Source organism: Saccostrea echinata, unplaced genomic scaffold (genome assembly GCF_033153115.1).
Source record: "Saccostrea echinata isolate AGI-Se365-2 ecotype Australia unplaced genomic scaffold, CSIRO_AGI_Sech_v1 ptg000009l, whole genome shotgun sequence".
Classification (NCBI taxonomy): Eukaryota; Metazoa; Mollusca; class Bivalvia; order Ostreida; family Ostreidae; genus Saccostrea; species Saccostrea echinata.
This window is the reverse complement of record NW_026889758.1, coordinates 50415240-50427500: the sequence shown is the minus strand read 5'-3', so window position 1 is coordinate 50427500 and position 12261 is coordinate 50415240. Positions and strand designations below refer to the sequence as shown.

Genomic DNA, 12261 nt, shown 5'->3' with positions numbered 1-12261 from the left:
ATTCCATGTAAATTCTAGGGAGACTTGAATCACTAGAATTGCTTTCATCAGGTACATCTTGTTCGGCATTATGGGAGTGATTAGAGGTCAGCTGATCTTTTGAATTTTTTCTAGGCTTGTTAACAATATCTTCAATATCTTCCCATATATCTTCCACAAGTGCTGACATCTCATCTGAAAACTTCTCCAAGTACATGTCATGCATAGCCCTAGCAGTATTGAAAGGCTTCTTAAAAATTCCAGAGTTAAAAATCACAAAATCTTCATCAATCATATTCAGTATGATATCTGATAGCTCCCTGCAGTTTTTGGTAATTTCCATGGAACTGTACTGCTCAGAGTCTATCTCAGGCAGCAGAGTCTCAAAGCAGCGCTCCAATTGCTGGGATCTCAACGTCTGATACTTAATTAGGATATCATCTGAGGAGTACAGAGCCAAAAGACTGTGGATGTACTCAATTCGTTTCCCTTCAAAAAGATCTAAATCTGGCTTGGTACTGTCGATGGGGAGCTTCTGCAACTTGTCTGTAAAGTAGCGACGGAAGTGAAGTGAGATCTGATCCCACTGCTGAGCTATCTGCAATTCCAAATTGTCACTTACTGCATTGACTGAGGTGACAGACTGCATGGGATTAGATCCCTGGTGGGATTTACAGGGCAAAGACAATCCCTCATTGGAGGACAATGAAAGGAGATCCTGTAACAGCTTTTCTTCACTGCCTGGATGGTTTTCTAGAACAGATATCTAAAAAATCACAGATTAACACTACATCATTCTACAGCACATAGAAAGAGAACATATATCAACATACAAGTTAATAGATATTCTTTTTGTATCAATTGGTTTAGTTCATCAATTAACATATTAATATCACTATGCAAAAGAAGTAAACTGCATATTTTTTTTTATACATGTACCTGTACTAAACTTTTATTAGCACACAATGTAACAGCATAGCTAAAGAGCATAAATGAACACTATTGATCAAACTCCTCTGTCCTCAAATCCATAGGCTTCATAATAAATTTCTGAATATATCACAAGAACAGCATACATATACATGTATATGTATGTAGTCCTTTTTCATCAAAAATACCACATTAACTCTGAATCTTTACATGAAACCAGTAGGTGTCAGAGAAGCAAATACAGGAATGGACAGATCAATCCTAAAATCTGATAAAAAAGTGTATATATTTCACATTTATTTTTTTATCTTTAAAACTTACCACATGACTGAGAATAGTAAGGACATCCTCTGCCTCAGGATCGTAACAGGAGTCCTTCTCTATGATGTGTGTACTGATTACATTGTTAATGGCCTCTTTAGGACTGCTGAACTGCTTGTTTCCTGGTAAGTTGTTACATGTTCTCAAGATGTCATGAAGACACTCATCCATCCTACACAAAAATATCTAGCAATAACAATGTTCCATGATGGTCTTAACCATCTTATCAATATAAAAATGAGAAAATGGAAGTGTCAGATAAAACATTCATTCACGAATAAAGAAAAATTAAAGATGTTGTTAAAAATTTAATAGACTATATTTTATACAGCTTGTTGGGATATATATAAGAATTACCCATGGAATCCTCTTTTATCAAAAGAAATAAAAATGTATTATTTCTGACTTTCGAATTTTCCATATGGTTATATGGATTTTGTTAGTGTTGAAGTAAAACAAAATGGATTCATATTTTAAAACAAATTAAAATGTGATTGTTATTTGTAAAACACATGATAAAAAGAATATCTCATGGCTCGTAGTTGGATATGATTTTATCCAACTTGTTGTGTGTTTTCTACACAACTCTTTGGATAAAAATTATATCTAATCACAAATCACAGAAGATCTTATATTTATAGGTGCCGTCATTTACTTGCGGCTATTTTCTTCCAGATGATTATCAAGGTCATCTATGTAGGCCGTGAGTACTGCTTGACTTGGGGGGACACTCTCTAGCAGTGACCTGACTGGTGGGACAGTCATAGTTTTTAAAATCTCCATTTCCTTCTGCTGAGCTTTTGAACTTTGTCTATACATTTTCTCCATGCCTCAACTAGATGCCCTGAACTGAAATTAAATGAAATTTTCTTCCTTAATATATGAAGATGTGTCTCATTTCTATTGTAAAAAGATGAACTTTTGAAGATCAATTGAAATAATCAACTTCATTTCAATACAATGTATTTCAACTGCCATTTACTGATTAGTTACTTGTAGATACAGTACTCTATCTTTTGGAGGTAAAAGTGACAAATATGCAGTAGGCCTATGGTAAATGACCTAGAGCTGACGAGAGGTAATAATTTTTATCAAAACATGCATGGTGGGGATAGTGACATACCGTTTTTATCTAAATAACAACCTGTGCAGTATTGACTTGTACGAAATACATTTATAAAATGAATATGAAACCTAAATATCCATATAATTATAGTCATTTCCCCTCTTCATAGAAAATCTTAGGCAAATAACATCATCATTACCATAGGCATGGAGATTTGTTTACAAATCGGAAGTAAATAAATTGTTATAAAATACAAAACCTGAATGAATAACTAGTTTTAGGTACGACTTACTAAAACAGGTGAAGTTTTTCTTATTATTTATCTCTTATCAATCGTTGTTATTTTCTATCACTTTTGCTTGTATATTCGATGTATATATACTTTGTTTCTGAAGAGTCCATTTGTCTTAGGATCTTCTTTTTCTACAACTGAAATAAGCTTGGCCACTTCTCAGGTCATACCGAATTTCCTCGTTTAGTTCATTTTTTGTGGGTAAATTGTTTCGAGTCCACAAACAATAAAACAAGAATCGTGTTAATTTGATTTTAATGTGTTATATTGTTTAAAAATGTGTTTTATTTTGTTATTGCTATTTTTGCTTATCAATTTCAGTTAAATACACATATAACAGAGATTTTCTTTTACATTGTATTTATAAAAAAAAAAATTGCAAAGGAATAATATTATATTTATTTATCTAACAATGGTTATAGAGGGATCATAAAAGCTACAGAAGACGGGGTAAAAAGTGAGAGAAAGTCCAGTCCTAGCACTGTCGACGGGATATTGGGGGACTGCAGTAAAGATAACATTTTAGATAACCAAGGTCAGCATCAGGAAGATTTTAGAATTATACTTTAACATCATGCTTTATAGATAATTTCAAGCTCTTAAGGTTCTTGCTAGTCACAAAAAAAAACGTCTTCAGTTATTTAGTTGAATTAGTGTGGCAATCAAAGGGTTGTTGTTTTGAAAGTTTAGAGGATCCCCTTAAGTATAACATCATGCACCCTTAAGTGAGAACATTTTAATAATTTTCAAATAGTAACCATGTCCTTTACTTTGACATTGATATCAAATTTTAATATTTTAAAATTAAAATCTAGTTTTGAGAAAAGCTTGCATATTTCCATTGTATTGAAATAGAAAGTGTTCAAATTTGAAATTAAAATTATAATATTTTTCAGATGTCAATGACAGCTCAGATAAAGAAGTATACACGTTTTGGATTGAACTTCTTTAGAGGCCGGAACATCTATGGCCAGGTTGGAGCTATAGGAACTGCTGCAGTTTTATTACTTGTTCTTAGAGAAGAGCTCCACTGGAGAAAAGAAAGTAGTGCATCCCACTGTAATTCTAGGCGATGGGTAAGAATATTGTTAATAAATAATATTACAGAAAATATAATTACATGTATAAACATGTATAAACATTTTTTATCAATTAATATAAAGAACTTGATTGCATAAACACCCAACCATGAAATGAATGTGAATTTGATTTGAAGAAAAATAACTGTTATTCGTAGTTTGTTTATAGTTCTAATGAAGTACTTTGTAGATGTATGTATTGTGACCTTCCCAAATTTTATTATGATGTACTGTAGATCATTAAATTTTCGTGACACCTTATTTTCGCAAGATAGTCATTTACTCTTTATTAGCAAGACCAAATTTTCACGAGTTATTTTATTGGTTATTGCTCTATATAATCTTTAGGAATACAATAATACACAAGAATGAAATTTTCACAAGCATACTGTCTCGCGTTATTACGCAAAAATAAAGTTCTTGAAAATAAAATATGATTTACAGTATTTGCCAGTATGTAAAATTAGATTTTGTTCAGGTTGATCATCCCTCCGTTCACTCATATAAATAATTTTGCTTACATGCTAATGATTCTCCACAATAAGTTTAATTCATACTTAAAAAAGCACACATGGAATTTCAGCATGCTTTGCAGTGCAAAATTTGACAAACATGGCTTTTAACTTGATAATTTATACAAGAATGATAGTCATTTATCCTAGTGCAAGTTGTTTCTCTCATCAAATGAACCTTAACTGGTTAATTAGTGCACAAGGTAACTGCAGCTCTCCGGTTAATCTTGGGGCAAATGCATTGGAATATATCATTTGGATAAGACATATAAAGAAATAATGAAAAATTATTATTTTTTGATTAGATAAGTAATATCTTTCTTTGCTGAAGAAAATGTATATTTGCTGTTGCCTCCATGTGTTTTGGTCTCTCTTGTAAACAGTTTGACATGTGTCTGACTTTGGTTTTTTTACAAATAGTATAAAATTTTGTAATGACCATAGTATTGATCAAAATTCATATTGTGTATTTCATACAAGTTGTTCATGGGACAACTTCTCTTGGACCTTTGAGAAGTTTTGAAGATTTTCTGTGATATTTTCAGAGGGTATTAGAATTTAGATCCACTGACCCTCTGCTCTTTCTGGAAAGTATAGGAATCTTTTCTAATCCCAGGCTTAGTGAATATTAGTTAAAAAAATCAAAGATAGAAAATATATAGACTAAAAGAATGTTTTAATTTAAAAGATGTAGAAACTATTTTTATATTTCTTTTACAGCTGAATAGAGGGGAACCGGTACAAAAGCCTGCAGCAGCAGTAACAACTTAGTGTGTGAAGAAAGTATTTATATGTAGATAACATTGAATGATGTGTAAATAAATTTGTCAAACAAGAACTTTCTTTTACTTATATTATAATTTAATAACTCAAAAGTGGTTGATCAAAGAGATTCTATCAGCTACTACTGCAGTGTTGAGGAGAGGAAATGTCAATCAGACTGGATTGAATTGTGGGAAGAGGCCTGAACTTTATGGGGGGATCAAGGATTATTGGTAATAGTAATCTTTATGGTCCCTCCTTCACAAAGCAAGTTTAGATTACAGCCTTAGAAAAAAATATGACTCATGAAATTTAGAACTTACTAAGTTTTTGCCTGTTCTTTTGGATCATATGTCAGCCAAGGATGAGAACTATTGAAATATATCATTTATCTGTCATTATATCTCCAAAATGAGGCTTGATATTGAAATCCATTTGTGAAATAATTTTTATTTCATCCATCTTAAGATGATCCAAGGTTGCATGAAGTCTTTTGAAACATTCTTGTAAAAATACTTAATGAGCTCTCTATTTATAAAGGGGATAAAGATGTACTGTATTTAGATACATGTAAATATTTCCTTAAAACTGGCTTTTAACATACCAATATACTTTTTATATGAAATTAAATGTTGGAAGTGATCTGTGATATCTTTCAGCAATTTCAAAAGCCATTTACACAACATATTTTTGTAACAGATCTAAAATACTATATAAAGCTGGTTTTTTTTGGGGGGGGGGGGGGTAAATGCCTGGATAGCTATAATTTTTTAATCCTGAAATAATTTTGATATAAATTAATGTCGACCTTATTTATTGATTAATTTTTAAGTGATTAACCCACACCCATACCATTTTTTTGATAACGAAAAACGAAGGAAAGCAGTGTCATTTCGGATTCCACAGATCCTCTTTATAAATTTTAGCATTAACGTACCCTCAAATACTTCCTTTTAAGACTGCCGAGGAAAAACATTTGTCACACGATTTCACAAATCTCTTGAAAGATGGTATGTATTGTTTCAAAAGCCCACAATTATTCCATAGAAACAAAAGTATTTCATAAGAAATAAAAATATACTGGTAATAATGTACTTGTTTGAACGATAAATTATGTATTTTACTATTTACTCTTTTTCAAGACCATGTTTGATGCATATCGCATACATGTTATAAACATGTCCCTCGATATCGTGTCGAACTGTGTGGAATATTACAATGATGATTTTCAAATAATGGAATTAGATATTAATATGTTTATCATTATCTAATCTGAATCACAATAGTATTAAAGACAGATCTTGTGGTTATTTCAGGTGAGGGAATGGTAGAAATTAAAGAAATCTACAATACATGTAGAATTTTCAATTTGAAATAAAGTACTGTAATTATTTTAAAAATAGTAATTTCTACATAAAAAAAAATTATATGAATAAATTAAATAGTTATATTCCTGATTAAAATGTTTAGTTAACTGGCATTTGTCAGGTCTGGTACAATCACTAGATTTAGCTACGTAGCTTGAATTACCTACATAGCTTTATTTACCTACATGAAGTAGCTTTATTTAGCAACGAAATCAAACTTATTTCTTAAATAAGAATTTTTCCCAGAAAGTGCAGAAAATTGCACTTTTATGCAGTGATAATTTTCAACTTTTGAACTTTTGAACTCATCTGAAAACAATGCATGAAAAAATCACTCTTGGAGATGTGTCTTTTTTTGCGCAATTGCAATCAAAGTTCTAAAAGTTTTGGGGCTATATACAACAGTTAATTTGTGACCTAACAGTTACTTCTTGAGTGTAATAACAAAGAAAAAACCAGTTTTGGTTAAAATGAGCACAATGTGAAATAATCATACTTATCCCCGCCTCATCGCGCACAAGGTGTGTACAGTTACTCAAAAAATGGGAATACATATTTTCCTTAAAAGTGATCAAACGCAGCAATGTTAAAACTATCTCTGCTTTAGATTGCTTTTTAAATGATACCTAGAATAAATATTAGTAAACATTTTCTTGCGACTTTTTGTCTTTTTAAAATAAAAAGCAAAATTGTGAAAAGTTGCCTTGAAATAGCTAAATAAAGCTACCTGAGGTAGGTAAATAAAGCTACAGTAGGTAATTTTAGCTACGTAGCTAAATGTACTGGACCTGTTTGTAATTTTATTTTTATTCCATTTGTTTTGTGATAGTTGTCCATGATAGTTTTCTTTATTTTTAGGCTTTTTTAAAAGTATTAAAACAGAGGCATTAATAACAGATATTTTCAGTTGTTTAAAATCTTGCATTTCTTGTATGCCCTATTATTTACCTTTTCAAATCTTGCACTGTTTATATCACATAAATCTTTAAAATTATATATGATGTAACAAAATAGAATTTTTTCATTCATATCAACAAACTATTCAGAATGTTATATATTCTTAAGTTTCTTTATTTAATACAATAACAAATGAAGAAATCAGAAATACCAGCAGGTTACCTGTGGATGGCCATTTCCCAAGATTTTGTAAACTTCTGTTCATTGATAGCTTTAATTTGCCTACTTTGATTTTAATTATCAATAAATCATACACCTATATAAAACTTTAATAATCATACACCCATATAATATATAATAAAATTGATATTAAGTCAAAATACACAACCAATAAAAAGTACTTGCTGTGACAGTCACATATTTCAGACAATAATGTATTAATGTTGGAGTTGTGAATTTGTTATTTAAGCCTATGAATTAATCCGTATAAATGTTCAGTGGGGAAAATTTTACAGGGATGTGCAGGAATATAAAAAGAGGCAACTAAATAATGAATTGGACATGTACAATCATTCCCCTTCTTAATTCTTTTTACAGCCACAGAATGAACACATTGAGCTTCATAGGAAGCGCCATGGATACAGACTTGATTATCATGAGAAAAAGTATGTTACATTTTTGTATGGACTGAATCTTGAAAGTGTGCATGCTTTATTTGGAGATGATGTTGAAAAACTGAGAAAAGAAAAGAGAATAAGAAAGAAGGAAAGCTTGAAAAACTAGCAGTTAAATCTGAAACATTTGACAATTTCTTACAGGAGAAAGAAAGAGGGAAGAAAGGCCCATGAGATGGCAGAGAAAGCCAAAAAGCTTAGGGGAATAAGGTATATGATAAAAATGAGCATAATTTAGGAAATGAGTAGATGAAATTCACATTTATTTATTGTTAAAGATATTTATACTGAAAAAGACTTACAGTTACAATTCATCCTTCCAAATTTGTTTGCTCTAGGGCCAAATTGTACAATAAGAAACGACATGCAGAGAAGGTTCAAATGAAGAAAACGTAAGTTATGTAAATTTTATGTATTGTAACACAAAGTTGCTTTAAATCATTTAAAATTTATATCAGTACATATGAACTTCAACCCAGTAATTAAAGATTGTGTTCTGCATTTTCTTTTATAATGGAAGTTGAACTTAAAACTTGTGTGAAAGAATGAGTACTGGCAAGGATATTGACTAAAAAGACTAACTTCTGTGTTATACATTAAATATTAGAATAAAGATGCATGAAGAAAGAAAAACAAAACAGAAGAATAATGATGAAGTACCAGAGGGAGCAGTTCCAGCATACTTACTTGACAGAGAGGGCCAAAGTAGAGCTAAAGTCTTGTCCAACATGATTAAACAGAAAAGAAAGGAGAAAGCTGTAAGCATTAAATATACAGAACAATATCAATTGGTCTGTAAACAGGGAGATAGAAAGAAGTATATAAAAAACAGTTAGACAAAGTTCTTAGCCCAAAGTATAGCTATTTTAAAGTCTTGACTTACATGATTAAATAGGAACTAAAGGAAAATGCTGCAAGTTTAATACCTGTTACACAGAGAGGACCATAGTAGAGTTTTAGTACTTTCTAACATTATGATTGAATAGACTTGAAAAGATTAAAAGGGGGAATAGTGAATCCATTTGAGAAAATGAATGACTAATTTATCAAAGTGGTTTAATTTATACACTGGGTATATCACATTTTTATTCAAATTTTGAATGACTAACTTAGTTTTTTTATTGAATTTTTTTTGTTGTTGTTGAAAAAATGATTATAAGTAATATTTTTCATTGCAATGTGCATTATATGCTTTTTATGTTGTCTTCTTTATAGGGTAAATGGGAGGTTCCTTTGCCAAAAGTAAGAGGCATGAGTGAGGCAGAGGTGTTCAAAGTCATCAAGAGTGGCAAAACAAAACGTGAGTAATTCTGTTACAAATTATCAGTTGTACATTGAGTAATTTTTTGTGTGTCAGAGCATTCTATTCTTGACTGTTCATGATTTACAGGTAAAGGATGGAAAAGAATGGTCACCAAAGTGTGTTATGTGGGAGAGGGGTTTACAAGAAAACCACCCAAATTTGAGAGATTTATTCGACCAATGGTAAGTGGAGCATATGAATTATTTCACAAAAATGGCCAATGGGAAGAGATGAATGGTCAACATTATCAGGAATTACAAAAATGTCTAAGATTGACCAAGTTTTTCAACACATCTGTCACTTTCAGGTTTAATCTCAATAACTTTCACTTAAGATGCAAAATTCAAAAAGCTTACTGATATATGTATACAGGGTACATATGCATGTTAGTTATATCTAAGCATTTTTACTAGTAACTGAGATTTAACAATGCCTAAACATTTTTTCTAGGGTCTGAGATTTAACAAAGCACATGTAACACATCCAGAACTTAAAGCCACATTTTGTCTTCCCATCATCGGTGTGAAGAAAAATCCCACGTCAACCATGTATACAAGCTTAGGAGTCATTACAAAAGGAACCATCATAGAGGTAAATATAGGAATATGAAATATGTCTTTTTTGTGGTTCTGAAAATCTTCGATAGCATTTATTGGGGACTCTTTTATCATGTTAATCAAACTATAAAGACAGGAGAATACTGACTAATTAGTTTGAAAGTTTTGGAATAACTGGTTCCAGAACTTTTAAATTAACATGAATTATTGTCTTATTTCAGGTTAATATTAGTGAATTAGGTCTTGTTACGCAAGCTGGTAAAGTAATTTGGGGTAAGTGATGCTTTTTATGCTGCAGATTTGTGTTTAATCATGAATTCCTGATGTGTGTCAAATAATTTTCCTACATGATATAAACTGTCTGCATTAATATTTTTGTCTTTGTGCCAGTATTTATGGAGAAACTTTATTGTTTTAGAGGGGGGCGAGATGTGAAATTATTGCTTCAGCTGTTACAAAACTATTCATATCTGTTCAATAACTTGCATATAATTACCCCCCCCCCCCCCCCCCCCGCAAACGAAGTTTAGGGGGGTATATTGGAATCAGCTTGTCTGTCTGTCTGTCAGTCTGTAGACAAGATTTTGTCCGGACCATTTCTTGGAAACTGTTGCAAGGATTTTTCTGAAAATTTGTACACTTATTCTTTGCCATATGAAGGTGTGCACCTGGTATTTTCATCATGATTGGATAATTTTTTTGCATTTTACAGGTGTTTTTTCATTTTTATTATGTGGTTTTGTCCGGATCTGTTCCCAGAGACTATTGCATAGATTTGTATGAAAATTTGTACACTTATTATTTACCATATGAAGATGTTCACCTGGTATTTTCAACATTATTTGATAATTTTTCTGCATTTTACAGGTGTTTTTTTTTCATTTTTATTGATTTAGTCATTTCGGGTTCATGTCTAACGTTTGAGACATAGAATCTAGAACATCTGTACAAAAATGTGAACTACAGCTTAAAACTACTCATTAGAAGTAAAAAAAAAATCGCAAAGTATTAAAAACAGTTTTTACATTACACAGCAGATAGTGTAAATCGATTTGTCCCTGGGAGTAATGAGTGGACATGCATCCAGTTAAAGATTAATTAATGAGTTCGGTGTGGGAAGCTGTTAGGGCATCTCTGATCAAGCAGGTCTTATCTATATCTCCTGGGAATTGGGCAGAAAGAAATAAAGATCTCTGTTGTCTAAGTCTCTTGATTGTTATTTATGTCTGTCAAAACACATAGTTACTGGAAACAGCCTTTTATTTTTAAAATGAGTTTGATATAAAGGTATTAAGATCAATTTGATTTTGTATAATTATGATTTTTTTTTCAACAATCAATTTGCAGAGTGTCATGTCTCACAAAGATGACATATAGTTGCAAACTATTTTTTTCAATGTAATAAAAAACACTGTAATTACTAGCATGTGACTAGTATTGATGTTTTATTAGGCTGCACCTTAGTTTCATTCATTAAAAAAATATAATGAGTAATTAAATTTTCACTCTAAATGTTTAAGCAAATTGTGAACACCTCTCACATCTAGAAAACATTAGTGATTTGGTACCTTCTCTGAAAAACCCAGCGGGGGGTATTTGTCCCTTTTGGACAGTTCTAGTTTGGAATTATTTTGTACCAGAAGATGTTCATATTTCAACCATTCATTGATGTGTTAAAAAAGAAGGTCTTGAAGTGCTTTGTGCTCTGAATTCCTCTTTAAAAAATGTACACTATCTAAAGCCAACTTGGTTGACAAAAGGGACATGCCCCTCTTCAATCACTCCTTGTTAACACTAATGTATACAGATGGCATTCATGATTCTTTTTTTTATTGTCATTACATGAAGCATATTTTTCTATAATTTTCTTACATCTTTGTCTGAAATGCCCCCAAAAGAAAATTTATACATGTAATGTCTGGATTTTAGTATGATAGCTTTTATTTATCTGTTAACTTTATTTCAGGTAAATATGCTCAGGTGACAAACAATCCAGAAAATGATGGATGCATCAATGCTGTACTACTGGTGTAAAAAAGAAAGTTAATAAAAATCTCGGCAGTCAGTCAACTGTGGCTTTTTTATTTGAAAGGCATTAAACAATCCAAGTTAAATGGTCACTTAAGAGGTACTACCCCCGGTATTTGTTAAATACAGTCAAACCTCGTTATCTCGAACCCAATGAGCCGAGAAAAAACATCCGAGTTTAATATCTGGAGATTCAAGATATCCAGGGTAAAATACTTAAAGAAAAAGGGGTTGGGACTTCCAAATCACTTCGACATATCCATGGTATTCGTGATACCAACGTTCAGCTGTAATAAACTGGCCTAAACACACATATTTACATTGATCTAGAGCTGATTAAAATATTGCAGTACATTTATATATGCTAGAAATATAAATCACAAATTAAATATTTAGCAAACCTATAGATACATTCTTAACTTAAATGATTTTAAAGATGAAAATTCTGGTAGAAATGGAAACTTGGCAAGTCAAGCTTAGTTTGCTCATACAAG

At 31.4% G+C, this 12261-nt stretch overlaps 2 protein-coding genes and 1 long non-coding RNA gene across 4 annotated transcripts in view; 2 read left to right on the top strand and 1 right to left on the bottom strand.

The window, feature by feature from the left end:
- Window positions 1–2515, bottom strand: part of LOC133183021 (uncharacterized protein KIAA0825-like) — a 19731-nt gene extending 17216 nt beyond the window's left edge. Inside the window, exons 1-4 of the mRNA XM_061317942.1 lie at window positions 2496–2515; window positions 1886–2079; window positions 1231–1402; window positions 1–745 (exon numbers count right to left, since the gene is read on the bottom strand). The exon at window positions 1–745 is cut by the window's left edge and continues 126 nt beyond it. Coding sequence (XP_061173926.1) covers window positions 1–745; window positions 1231–1402; window positions 1886–2058 — 1090 coding nt within the window. The 5' untranslated portion in view covers window positions 2059–2079; window positions 2496–2515. The remainder of the gene's footprint in view (window positions 746–1230; window positions 1403–1885; window positions 2080–2495) is intronic.
- Window positions 2516–2548: 33 nt separating this feature from the next.
- LOC133183023 (uncharacterized) lies at window positions 2549–5017 on the top strand. Of its 2 annotated transcripts, none has more exons than XR_009720574.1 (4): window positions 2549–2596; window positions 3011–3123; window positions 3485–3664; window positions 4900–5017. It is a non-coding gene; the product is annotated as an uncharacterized LOC133183023 (long non-coding RNA). The 2 variants fall into 2 exon arrangements; XR_009720575.1 differs by lacking the exon at window positions 2549–2596 and adding an exon at window positions 2734–2751.
- An 857-nt stretch (window positions 5018–5874) lies between these two features.
- Window positions 5875–11809, top strand: LOC133183022 (ribosome biogenesis protein NSA2 homolog). Its single transcript, XM_061317943.1, has 10 exons — window positions 5875–5951; window positions 7803–7870; window positions 8024–8089; window positions 8218–8271; window positions 8487–8637; window positions 9095–9179; window positions 9270–9364; window positions 9633–9773; window positions 9961–10012; window positions 11706–11809. The coding sequence occupies exons 1-10, from the start codon at window positions 5949–5951 to the stop codon at window positions 11771–11773; spliced, it is 783 nt and encodes a 260-aa protein (XP_061173927.1). The 5' UTR covers window positions 5875–5948; the 3' UTR covers window positions 11774–11809.
- The last annotated feature ends 452 nt before the right edge of the window (window positions 11810–12261 follow it).